This window comes from Pseudophryne corroboree, chromosome 3, assembly GCF_028390025.1.
Source record: "Pseudophryne corroboree isolate aPseCor3 chromosome 3, aPseCor3.hap2, whole genome shotgun sequence".
In the NCBI taxonomy this organism is placed as follows: Eukaryota; Metazoa; Chordata; class Amphibia; order Anura; family Myobatrachidae; genus Pseudophryne; species Pseudophryne corroboree.
The window spans coordinates 685,563,727-685,577,367 of NC_086446.1; the positions used below are offsets into that span (position 1 = coordinate 685,563,727).

Below are 13,641 nucleotides of genomic sequence, written 5' to 3' on the forward strand. Positions count from 1 at the left end.
TTTATATTCAGAGATGTTTTGTGGTTCTTTGGTGCTGATGTATTGTGTGGTACTAAAACAACTTTACAGAAATCCTTATTGCAGTAGGATGAGCTTTTTTTTTTTACACAAATGTTGACTTTTGACCCTCTTAGTGCTACTGCATTATTTATGCCTTTCATATAATGCACTGGCTTTTTATATAACACACCTAGCGTAAGGATATTGCATTACTAGTAGATAGTGTTATACATGCACCATATTACATACGGCATGATTATTACTGGCCTATAGGTAAACTACAAATCAGTACATAGTCCTACAGCATTAGTAATACTTCAAATATATCAATGTGGCAAGCTCCACCCACCACAACATTATAACATTAGATTATCCCAAAACTCTTGTCTCACGTATTCACTTGCAACCAATTATTTTTACACCTTGATCTTTTGCAAATACATGTGGCATACACATTTCCCAATTCCGAGTGAAATATAATATGGTTCAGTGTGGTTGGGGCTGTTTTCATGTGTGAAAAGAGGGTTTGGTTATAATTTGAGTGATTACTGATTCAGTAATAACAGAGGAAGCCTACGGGTACAGAGGAAGTGTACGGGTACAGAGGAAGCATACGGGTACAACGGAAGCGTACGGTTACAGAGTAAGCGTACGGGTACAGAGGAAGCGTATGGGTACAGGGAAAGCATACAGTTACAGGGGAAACATATGGTTACAGAAGAAACGTACGGTTGCAAAGGAAGCGTACGGGTACAGAGGAAGCGTACAGGTACAGAGGAAGCGTATGGGTACAGGGAAAGCATACAGTTACAGGGGAAACATATGGTTACAGAAGAAACGTACGGTTGCAGAGGAAGCGTACGGGTACAGAGGAAGTGTACAGGTACAGAGGAAGCGTATGGGTACAGGGAAAGCATACAGTTATAGGGGAAACATATGGTTACAGAAGAAACGTACGGTTGCAGAGGAAGCGTACGGGTACAGAGGAAGCGTACAGGTACAGAGGAAGCGTACAGGTAAACAGGAAGTGTACAGGTACAGATGAAGTGTACAGGTACAGAGGAAGCATATGGGTACAGGGAAGCGTTCGGATACAGGGGAAGAGTACGGGTACAGGGGAAGGGTACGGTTACAGAGGAAGTGTATGGGTACAAAGGAAGCGTATGGGTACAGGGGAAGCGTACAGGTACAGGGGAAACATAGGGTTACAAGGAAAGCGCTCGGGCACTGGGGAAGCATATGGTTACAGAAGAAACGTACGGATACATAGGAAGAGTACGGTTACAGAGGAAGCGTGCGGGTACAGAGGAAGCGTACAGGTACGGAGGAAGCATATGGTTACAGAGGAAGTGTATGGTTACAGATGAAGCGTACGGGTACAGAGGAAGCGTACGAGTACAAGGGAAGAGTACGGTTACAAGGGAAGTGTATGGTTACAGAGGAAGCGTACGGGTACAGAGGAAATGTATTGTTACAGTGAGAGTAAATGGTTAGGGGGAGGGTGGAGACTAGCAAAGCGTTCAAACTTATTTGGCGTAATACTTGCTTGTTGCATCCGGTAATAAAATGTTGCCTGTTTCGGCAATGGAATTTTATCATTTTTCTTTCTCTTTTAGAGGGAGATGTATTAAACCTTAGAGAGAGATAAAGTGGAGAAGATACCCATAGCAACTAACCAGCTTCTGTAATTTTATAGACTGCTAGCTAAATGATAGCACGAAGCTGATAGGTTGCTCTGGGCGACTTCTCCAATATCTCTCTCTCAAAAGTTTAATACATCTCCCCCTTTCTTTTTTAAGTTCCACTGGAATGGAGCAGGTAGTGGTGAAATCATTGCACAGGGCTCCTGTCAGTGGCGTATCTATAAATAAGAATTTACTTACCGATAATTCTATTTCTCGGAGTCCGTAGTGGATGCTGGGGTTCCTGAAAGGACCATGGGGAATAGCGGCTCCGCAGGAGACAGGGCACAAAAAGTAAAGCTTTAGGATCAGGTGGTGTGCACTGGCTCCTCCCCCTATGACCCTCCTCCAAGCCAGTTAGGTACTGTGCCCGGACGAGCGTACACAATAAGGGAGGAATTTTGAATCCCGGGTAAGACTCATACCAGCCACACCAATCACACCGTACAACTTGTGATCTAAACCCAGTTAACAGTATGATAACAGCGGAACCTCTGAAAAGATGGCTCACAACAATAATAACCCGATTTTTGTAACTATGTACAAGTATTGCAGATAATCCGCACTTGGGATGGGCGCCCAGCATCCACTACGGACTCCGAGAAATAGAATTATCGGTAAGTAAATTCTTATTTTCTCTATCGTCCTAGTGGATGCTGGGGTTCCTGAAAGGACCATGGGGATTATACCAAAGCTCCCAAACGGGCGGGAGAGTGCGGATGACTCTGCAGCACCGAATGAGAGAACTCCAGGTCCTCTTTTGCCAGGATATCAAATTTGTAGAATTTTACAAACGTGTTCTCCCCTGACCACGTAGCTGCTCGGCAGAGTTGTAATGCCGAGACCTCTCGGGCAGCCGCCCAAGATGAGCCCACCTTCCTTGTGGAATGGGCCTTAACCGATTTAGACTGTGGCAGGCCTGCCTCAGAATGTGCAAGTTGAATTGTGTTACAAATCCAACGAGCAATCGACTGCTTAGAAGCAGGCGCACCCAACTTGTTGGGTGCATACAGTATAAACAGCGAGTCAGATTTTCTGACTCCAGCTGTCCTGGAATATATTTTCAGGGCCCTGACAACTTCTAGCAACTTGGAGTCCTCCAAGTCCCTAGTAGGTGCAAGGCACCACAATAAGCTGGTTCAGGTGAAACACTGACACCACCTTAGGGAGAGAACTGGGGACGAGTCCGCAGCTCTGCCCTGTCCGAATGGACAAACAGATATGGGCTTTTTTGAGAAAAAACCACCAATTTGACACTCGCCTGGTCCAGGCCAGGGCCAAGAGCATGGTCACTTTTTATGTGAGATGCTGCAAATCCACATATTTGACTGGTTTTAAACCAATGTGATTTGAGAAATCCCAGAACTACGTTGAGATCCCACAGTGCCACTGGAGGCACAAAAAAAAGGGTTTGTATATGCAATACTCCCTTGACAAACTTCTGGACTTCAGGAACTGAAGCCAATTCTTTCTGGAAGAAAATTTACAGGGCCGAATTTGAACCTTAATGGACCCCAATTTGAGGCCCATAGACACTCCTGTTTGCAGGAAATGCAGGAAACGACCGAGTTGAAATTTCTTTGTGGGGCCTTCCTGGCCTCACACCACGCAACAAATTTTCGCCACACGTGGTGATAATGTTGTGCGGTCACCTCCTTTCTGGCTTTGACCAGGGTAGGAATGACCTCTTCCGGAATGCCTTTTTTCCCTTAGGATCCGGCTTTCCATCGCCATGCCGACAAACGCAGCTGCGGTAAGTCTTGGAACAGACATGGTACTTGCTGAAGCAAGTCCCTTCTTAGCGGCAGAGGCCATAAGACCTCTGTAAGCATCTCTTGAAGTTCCGGGTACCAAGTCCTTCTTGGCCAATCCGGAGCCATGAGTATAGTTCTTACTCCTCTACGTCTTATAATTCTCAGCACCTTAGGTATGAGAAGCAGAGGAGGGAACACATACACCGACTGGTACACCCACGGTGTTACCAGAACGTCCACATCTATTGCCTGAGGGTCCCTTGACCTGGCGCAATACCTGTCCCGTTTTTTGTTCAGACGGGACGCCATCATGTCCACCTTTGGTATTTCCCAACGGTTTACAATCATGTGGAAAAAACTTCTCAATGAAGTTTCCACTCTCCCGGGTGGAGGTCGTGCTGAGGAAGTCTGCTTCCCAGTTTCCATTCCCGGGATGAAAAACTGCTGACAGTGTTATCACATGATTTTCCGCCCAGCGAAAAGTCCTTGCAGTTTCTGCCATTGCCCTCCTGCTTCTTGTGTCGCCCTGTCTGTTTACGTGGGCGACTGCCGTGATGTTTTTCCCACTGGATCAATACCGGCTGACCTTGAAGCAGAGGTCTTGCTAAGCTTAGAGCATTATAAATTTACCCTTAGCTCCAGTATATTTATGTGGAGAAAAGTCTCCATACTTGATCACACTCCCTGGAAATTTTTCCCTTGTGTGACTGCTCCCCAGCCTCTCAGGCTGGGCTCCGTGGTTACCAGCATCCAATCCTGAATGCCGAATCTGCGGCCCTCTAGAAGATGAGCACTCTATAACCACCACAGGAGAGACACCCTTGTCCTTGGATATTGGGTTATCCGCTGATGCATCTGAAGATGCGATCCGGACCATTTGTCCAGCAGATCCCACTGAAAAGTTCTTACGTGAAATCTGCCGAATGGAATTGCTTCGTAGGAAGCCACCATTTTTACCAGGACCCTTGTGCAATGATGCACTGTTTTTAGGAGGTTCCTGACTTGCTCGGATAACTCCCTGGCTTTCTCTTCCGGGAGAAACACCTTTTTCTGGACTGTGTCCAGAATCATCCCTAGGCACAGCAGACGTGTCGTCGGGATCAGCTGCGATTTTGGAATATTTAGAATCCACCCGTGCTGATTGTAGCAGTATCCGAGATAGTGCTACTCCGACCTCCAACTGTTCCCTGGACTATGCCCCTATCAGGAGATCGTCCAAGTAAGGGATAATTAAGACGCCTTTTCTTCGAAGAAGAATCATCAATTCGGCCATTACCTTGGTAAAGACCCCGGGGTGCCGTGGACAATCCAAACGGCAGCGTCTGAAACTGATAGTGACAGTTCTGCACCACGAACCTGAGGTACCCTTAGTGAGAAGGGCAAATTTGGGACATAGAGGTAAGCATCCCTGATGTCCCGGGACACTATATAGTCCCCTTCTTCCTGGTTCGTTATCACTGCTCTGAGTGACTTCATCTTAATTTGAACCTTTGTAAGTGTTCAAAAAAATTTTTTTAGAATAAGTCTCACCTAGCCTTCTGGCTTCAGTACCACAATATAGTGTGGAATAATACCCCTTTTCTGTAGTAGGAGGGGTAATTTAATTGTCACCTGCTGGGAACACAGCTTGTGAATTTTTTCCCATACTACCTCCTTGTCGGAGGGAGACTTGGTAAAGCAGACTTCAGGAGCCTGCGAAGGGGAAACGTCTCGACATTCCCATCTGTACCCCCGGGATACTACTTGTAGGATCCAGGGGTCCTGTACGGTCTCAGCGCCATGCTGAGAACTTGTCAGACGCGGTGGAACGCTTCTGTTCCTGGGAATAGGCTGCCTGTTGCAGTCTTCTTCCCTTTCCTATATCCCTGGGCAGATATGATCTTATGGGGACGAGAGGACTGAGGCTGAAAAGACGGTGTCTTTTTCTGCAGAGATGTGACTTAGGGTAAAAAACGGTGGATTTTCCAGCAGTTGCCGTGACCACCAGGTCCGATGGACCGACCCCAAACAAGTCCTCTTCCTTTATACGGCCATACTGTGCCGTTTGGAATCTGCATCACCTGACCACTGTCGTGTCCATAACATCTTCTGGCAGTTATGGACATCGCGTTTATTCATGATGCCAGAGTGCAAATATCCCTCTGTGCATCTCGCATATATAGAAATGCTCTATAGTCAATAAAATACTGTCCCTGTCAAGGGTATCAATATTTTTAGTCAGGGAATCCGACCAAGCCACCCTAGCTCTGCACATCCAGGCTGAGGCGATCGCTGGCCGCAGTATAACACCAGTATGTGTGTATATACTTTTTATTATATTTTCCAGCCTTGTCAGCTGGTCCTTGAGGACGGCCCTATCTATAGACGGTACCGCCACTTGTTTTGATAAGCGTGTGAGCGCCTTATCCACCTTAAGGGGTGTTTCCCAACGCGCCCTAACTTCTGGCGGGAAAGGGTATACCGCCCATAATTTTCTATCGGGGGGAACCCACGCATCATCACACACTTTATTTAATTTATCTGATTCAGGAAAAACTATGGTAGTTTTTTTACATCCCACATAATACCCTCTTTTGTGGTACTTGTAGTATCAGAAATACGTAACACCTCCTTCATTGCCTTTAACGTGTGGCCCTAATAAGGAATACGTTTGTTTATTCACCGTCGACACTGGATTCAGTGTCCCTGTCTGTGTCTGTGTCGACCGACTAAAGTAAACGGGCGTTTTAAAACCCTTGACGGTGTTTTTGAGACGTCTGGACCGTACTAATTGTTTGTCGGCCGTCTCATGTCGTCAACCGACCTTGCAGCGTGTTGACATTATCACGTAATTTCCTAAATAAGCCATCCATTCCGGTGTCGACTCCCTAGAGAGTGACATCACCATTACAGGCAATTGCTCCGCCTCCTCACCAACATCGTCCTCCTACCTGTCGACACACACGTACCGACACACAGCACACACACAGGGAATGCTCTGATAGAGGACAGGACCCACTAGCCCTTTGGAGAGACAGAGGGAGAGTTTGCCAGCACACACCAAAAACGCTATAATTATATAGGGACAACCTTATATAAGTGTTTTCCCTTATAGCATCTTAATATATATATAAGCATATCGCCAAATTAGTGCCCCCCCTCTCTGTTTTAACCCTGTTTCTGTAGTGCAGTGCAGGGGAGAGCCTGGGAGCCTTCCCTCCAGCCTTTCTGTGAGGGAAAATGGCGCTGTGTGCTGAGGAGATAGGCCCCGCCCCTTTTTCGGCGGCCTCGTCTCCCGCTCTTAACGGATTCTGGCAGGGGTTAAATATCTCCATATAGCCTCCGGAGGATATATGTGAGGTATTTTTAGCCAAAATAGGTATTCATTTGCCTCCCAGGGCGCCCCCCTCCCAGCGCCCTGCACCCTCAGTGACTGCCGTGTGAAGTGTGCTGAGAGGAAAATGGCGCACAGCTGCAGTGCTGTGCGCTACCTTTAGAAGACTGAGGAGTCTTCTGCCGCCGATTCTGGACCTCTTCTTACTTCAGCATCTGCAAGGGGGCCGGCGGCAAGGCTCCGGTGACCATCCAGGCTGTACCTGTGATCGTCCCTCTGGAGCTGATGTCCAGTAGCCAAGAAGCCAATCCATCCTGCACGCAGGTGAGTTCACTTCTTCTCCCCTAAGTCCCTCGTTGCAGTGATCCTGTTGCCAGCAGGACTCACTGTAAAATAAAAAACCTAAGCTAAACTTTCCTAAGCAGCTCTTTAGGAGAGCCACCTAGATTGCACCCTTCTCGGCCGGGCACAAAATCTAACTGGCTTGGAGGAGGGTCATAGGGGGAGGAGCCAGTGCACACCACCTGATCCTAAAGCTTTACTTTTTGTGCCCTGTCTCCTGCGGAGCCGCTATTCCCCATGGTCCTTTCAGGAACCCCAGCATCCACTAGGACGATAGAGAAATGGGTGTAAGGTGAGCAGTGCACCTGGGCCTCTAGGTCCAGGGGGGCCCACACACCCTGCTCTCATTTGTTGGATACTTACACCTCCGGAGTCTCATGTCAGTGGTAGCAGTGTTGCACAAATCACTGGGAAAATGTTGTGGTGCCAGTTTCCCTGTGTTTCGCACATGCGCAGTAGGAAAATTACTGGGAAAATGGCTGCCGTGTGGCTTTCCTCTGGGTATTCCGGTTTCTTCACACAATACAAAAATATACTGGTAGGTTAATTGGCTCTCGACAAAAAACTGAAGCCTAGTGTGTAAGTGTGTGTGTGTATATGTGTTTAGGGCAGACTAGATGGGCCAAGTGGTTCTTATCCGCCTTCAAATTCTGCAAGCCTTTCTCCTGTATATACACAGTCTGGAGAATAATTATGGCTGATATTAAAACTGCACAATGTGGGCCTAATTTAGACCTGAACGCAGCAGCAAAATCTTTCTCTAATGGGCAAAACCATGGCCCTCATTCCGAGTTGTTCGCTCGCAAGCTGCTTTTAGCAGCTTTGCACACGCTAAGCCGCCGCCTACTGGGAGTGAATCTTAGCATATCAAAATTGCGAACGAAAGATTCGCAATATTGCGAAAAGACTTCTCTGTGCAGTTTCTGAGTAGCTCGAGACTTACTCTTCCAGTGCGATCAGTTCAGTGCTTGTCGTTCCTGGTTTGACGTCACAAACACACCCAGCGTTCGCCCAGACACTCCTCCGTTTCTCCAGCCACTCCCGCGTTTTTCCCAGAAACGGTAGCGTTTTTGTCAAACACTCCCAGTTTCCGCCCAGAAACACCCACGTCCTGTCAATCACATTACGAACACCAGAACGAAGAAAAAACCTCGTAATGCCGTGAATAAAATACCTAAGTGCATAGCAAATTTACTTGGCGCAGTCGCAGTGCGAACATTGCGCATGCGCAGTTAGCGGAAAATCGCTGCGATGCGAAGAAAATTACCGAGCGAACAACTCGGAATGACCACCCATGTGCAGTGCAGGTGGGGCAGATGTAACGTGCAGAGAGAGTTAGATTTGGGTGGGTAATATTGTTTCTGTGCAGGGTAAATACTGGCTGCTTTATTTTAACACTTCAATTTAGATTTCAGTTTGAACACACCTTACCCAAATCTAACTCTCTCTGCACATGTTACATTTTCCTCTCCTGCAGTACAACATGGTTTTGCCCATTAGCTAACAAATTTGCTGCTGCGATCAGGCCTGAATTAGTCCCTGTGTCCGCACAATGACGTGCAGGCGCACAGGTGCTGGAATGGATGGCAGCAAAACCAAACTAGGAATTGCAAGTCACTACATATCCAAGTAGGGTGGCCAACCCTGGGATCGGGATTGGCGGAATCCCGGGATTTAGGCCAAAAATCGTCCAGGATTCAATTATGAGATTGGAAGCTCCAATCCCGGTGATTGTGGGATCAGGCGGCCCCTTGTGTTTTTAATGCCGGGCAGCGTTCAGCATCCTCAGGAGGCTCAGATGCTGCCTGGCTCCCTCCTCCCCCTGCGCAGCGTGACGTGAAGTCAGAGGTCAAGCTGCGCAGTCAGCCGCCCATCACCTGCCGTCGAGCCCGAAGGAAGTGGCTCACCAGCCCCCGTAGTATTGTTAGTTATGTGTGCGGTAGGTGCAGGCAGGGGTGACGGGTAAAAAGCCAATCCTGGGTATCCCAGGAATCTCGGGATTGACCATTTTTCAATTCGATACTCGGGATTTAAAAAATGGCCCAGGATTGGCCACCCTGGGGTATATTCAATTAAAGTCGGATCCATTCCGACATGTATTTGTCGGAATGGATCCGACAACCCCTATTCAATCCCATCTAAAATTAGACTGTTTCAAGTCGAATTTAGATGGGACCCAGAGGAGGCGAGGGGGGGCGAGCCGCCGGGGGACAGCCGGCGGCATCCAGAGGAGATCAGCGCTACTGTCACTCAGCCGCCCGACCTCACGGCAGCTTCCACCCGGCTCCAGCAGCGTGCTGGAGACGGGGGGAAGCTGCCGTGAGTTCGGGCGGGTGAGTGACATTCAGCTGCAGCGCTACTGTAGTGCTGATCTCCTCTGGATGCCACCGGCTCTGTCCCCCCTCGGCTCGCCCCCCCATCCCTCGCCTCCTCTGGGTCCATCTCATTCCGACATCATTTTGATGTCGGATTGAGATGGTCGAAAACGGGGCCAAAACCTGTCGGATTTGGCCCAGTTTTCGACATCAACACGTGGATCGGCAGCTATTCCGCCGATCCACGGGCTTTTCGACAAGTCGAAAGCCTCGACTTGTCGAAAAGCTTTGAATAGGTCGAATCAGGATTTGACCTTAAAAAGTCGAAAACTGACGTCTTTTTGACAGACGGCAGTTTTCGACTGCAATTGAATATACCCCCCTGTATCTAATGTTTTTCTTCCATTAACTGTATTGGGGAAACAAGTGTTTGGTAACGGCAAAGCTGCTAAATAAATTAATTGCTTTAAGAGCCACACATCTAATGTAACAATGTCTTTGCTGTTCTAGATGTATATTATACATATATATATACATACATGTCTACATCCTAATGGAGGAGATTTATCAAAGCTTGGAGATAAATAAAGTGGATAAAGTACTAACCAATCAGCACCTAACTGTCACTTTTCAAACACAGCCCCTAGAATGACAGAAGCTGATTGGTTAGAACTTTAACTGTCTCCTAGCATTGGTAAGTCTCCCCCAAGTGTCTCACCTGTGGGGAATGCTACACTCACCACTTAGAGAATTACATAGGGGTCCTGACACACAGGTATTCAGTACGGGATCGGAGCTGCCGCTGCACAGGGCTGTAGGACTGTTCGGAACTGATGTGGGAGAACTTGGTGTAGATGGCTCACGGAGGTCAGATGATATTGTGGAGCCTGTAGAAGAAAGTCAGGTTAAGGATTATAGGGTATTTTTGTAAAAAATTTTTTTTTTCGTCTCTACAACTATATGCAACACTGATTTTTATATTCCTTACAGCGATTCTGGTACCAGATGGGACAATCAGCTTCATCTGAGCAAAATACTTACCAAGATGCTGAACAGTTTTATTGCTTAAAAACTTAAAAAACTCCATGCACTGAATTAGAGGTATATGCTACTCTGAGCAGTTTAAAAAAGAAATCAATGTCTTATAGATATAAAAAAAAAGAGTCTGTAAAGACATGCAAAAGCAGCACATACTATGAGTACTGGATCCAAAGTGTAGACGTATGTAGTATATGATGGAAGAAATTGTATCACTATAATTCACTTGCTATACAGGAATTATTTGTTATGCAGGAAGTGTTTGTTATACAGGAAGTGTTTCTGCAGCCAGTATTCTGTGGTGATATGCATACAGGCCACTTTACAAAAAGCACTTTGGGGAGTGATTGTGTTTAAATTTTTTGGGACTGAATAGGTCTGTACTAGTGTTTCTCAAACTGTGTGCCTCAGGGCATTAGCAGGGGTGCCTTTGATTGGTAGTTCAGGACCAATTCAAATTATTTACGGTCAACGTAATGGCCAATACCACTGTTGGTGGCTGCCAATCATAAAATATGTGGACAAACAGAAGCAAAACTTGCCCCTCAAAACATAACTGAACCTAAAGATGACATATAAACACAATTTACTTGATTTTATATGTCTTTCTAAATTTCTCACTAAGAAACTTTTGACCTAGGGGTGCGTGAAAAATATTCTGATATTCTAGGGTGCCATGATTTAGAAACGTTTGGGAACCACTGGTCTGTGCTGTTGGCCATCATCACTGGCACAGATTTTTGGATTAGAGCACCCGGAACAGATAAGGCTCCTGACAAGCGAATCTGTGGTTGCAACAACAAATGGAAGAGGTAGACCCTAGGAGCTGCACAGAGCAAAATCCAGGTGTGTAGGGGGAAAAACGTATTGTGAGTAGAGTCGAAATAATGACTCATTAAACGACAATGGCCCTCATTCCGAGTTGTTCGCTCGCAAGCTGCTTTTAGCAGCATTGCACACGCTAAGCCGCCGCCTACTGGGAGTGAATCTTAGCTTAGCAAAATTGCGAACAAAAGATTCTCAAAATTGCGAATAGAAATTTCTTAGCAGTTTCTGAGTAGCTCGACACTTACTCTGCCATTGCGATCAGTTCAGTCAGTTTCGTTCCTGGTTTGACGTCACAAACACACCCAGCGTTCGCCCAGACACTCCCCCGTTTCTCCAGCCACTCCCGCGTTTTTCCCAGAAACGGCAGCGTTTTTTCACACACTCCCATAAAACGGCCAGTTTCCGCCCAGAAACACCCACTTCCTGTCAATCACACTCCGATCACCAGAACGAAGAAAAAACCTTGTAATGCCGTGAGTAAAATACCAAACTTCTTAGCAAATTTACTTGGCGCAGTCGCAGTGCGAACATTGCGCATGTGCAGTTTGCGGAAAATCGCTGAGATGCGATGAAAAAGAACGAGCGAACAACTCGGAATGAGGGCCAATATGTGGGTGATATCTAGTGGCGGAATCAATGCAATGCTACCAGTTGATACAATATAGTCACTTGGCACACTGTACATCAGAATGCCCCTTCCAACCCTGTTCCGTCTCACCATAGAAGAAAGATAAGTAAAGCAAAGTAATAAGGACTTAGAAATAAACATTTTCATGTGCAGTTAAAAAAAATGGATTTTACGCTTAAAAATGGTCTTATTCTAACCAAGCCCCATAAAAACAGGGCCTGATATCAGATACTACAAATGGTATTTCCAGAAGTTCTGGTAAAAATGTTATGTGAGTGATCCCTGCAAGCAACTGATCTAAAAGGAAAACACATCGAGCACAGACAGATTATATTAGACATGACTACATGTCATAGACAATGTCAGCCAGATCACGATAATCAATTGCTGAAAAGGGTGGGGAATGAGCGTAACAGCTAATACTCTCTAATGAGGCATGACCAGCACATCTGAGCTGATTTCATGGTTGAATATATATCCGAGGGTCAGATTTATCATTGCTGGTGCAAATAGTCAGGGTTCTTACTGAACATACAGAGTAAATATTGCAGTGATACAAGTCAGCTGCCTCAGCACGCTGCATAAGAGTTTTCACTTTATGTAACAGGAAACTGAGACAATCATGTTGTACGACAGTTTAGCTGTTCTCCCTATTCATTTCTGAGAGCCAAATATGACAATCGTGCTCCAAGATGTCTACTGTATTCTAACTATTGATAAAGGCCCCTTGTTTACACACAGCATAAGCAAACCTTTTTTGGTCAGTTTATTTGAAATATCAAAGTGTTAATGTTCTCTATAGTCCACAGTTGGAACAAGATATCTGTCTTCACAGTGTGTCTAGTTTCATTCATGGAGAGCAGGCAAGTTCCATCCAATGGTGGAGAACCACGTGTTATGATTCTCGGCCATTACAGCCAGCAGCTGTCAGTGACAGATCCCATAGGCTAATGCCATTGGACCAAGTATTTTGTCACTAAAGCATCCCCTGTTAGAAACCCATGGGGTCGCTTTTGCAAATGAAAATGGGAAACTGCCGCAGATATATATAATATCTGCTGCTTTCCCCCATACATACATTCGCTGTAAACTAAACAGATGTGATATCATACAAGTATTAATTGTTAAATCGGTCCCTTGGTCTACTCCTGCCATTTCTAATATTTACAAAGTCCACCTCCTGGAACCCAATGGCCCAGTAGCTTGGTTGCTGCCCTGGTGGGTGCCGTCATCTGCTGTTTTATGTCTGTCATCTCATCTTTGCTCTGAACTAGACTTGACACAGGATTATGTTCATTTAATGCATCTCTCTCTCTCTCTCTCTTTCTTACTTTCTCTCTCTCTTTTTTTTTTTTTTAACTTTTGCCCAGTGTAATGTTTTCAGCCTTTGTGGATTATTAATGTTCACTACTCTCTTAGATAGAAGAGCTAAATAAAAAATGAGGCGTTACCTGCATTATTAACGTGATGCCACGAGGATCCCACATACTACTAGATAGCAAAAGGCTTACTGTTAAAGGGAAAGTATCAAGTTATTATCTATCCCACAACCTGATACACTGCCCAGAAGTGCTGACACTGCGAGAAGCGTAGAACGTCTTGTTATATTGCTTGACCTTATGCAGGTGACATTACCCTGCCAATCCATCGCTTGAGCAACAGCATATGGCCATTTGGGTAATATCAAATAATAACTTGAGGCTTCAGAATTTAGGGGTCAGTGTTTATGTTGACATCTAAA

At 46.0% G+C, this 13,641-nt stretch overlaps 1 protein-coding gene across 6 annotated transcripts in view; it reads right to left on the bottom strand.

The window, feature by feature from the left end:
* NEURL1 (neuralized E3 ubiquitin protein ligase 1) overlaps window positions 1-13,641 on the bottom strand; it is a 556,453-nt gene that overhangs the window by 4,591 nt on the left and 538,221 nt on the right. For all 6 annotated transcript variants that reach the window (XM_063961991.1, XM_063961985.1, XM_063961990.1 and 3 more), the window contains one exon: window positions 10,147-10,293. In XM_063961991.1, the coding sequence (XP_063818061.1) occupies window positions 10,147-10,293 (147 nt within the window). The remainder of the gene's footprint in view (window positions 1-10,146; window positions 10,294-13,641) is intronic.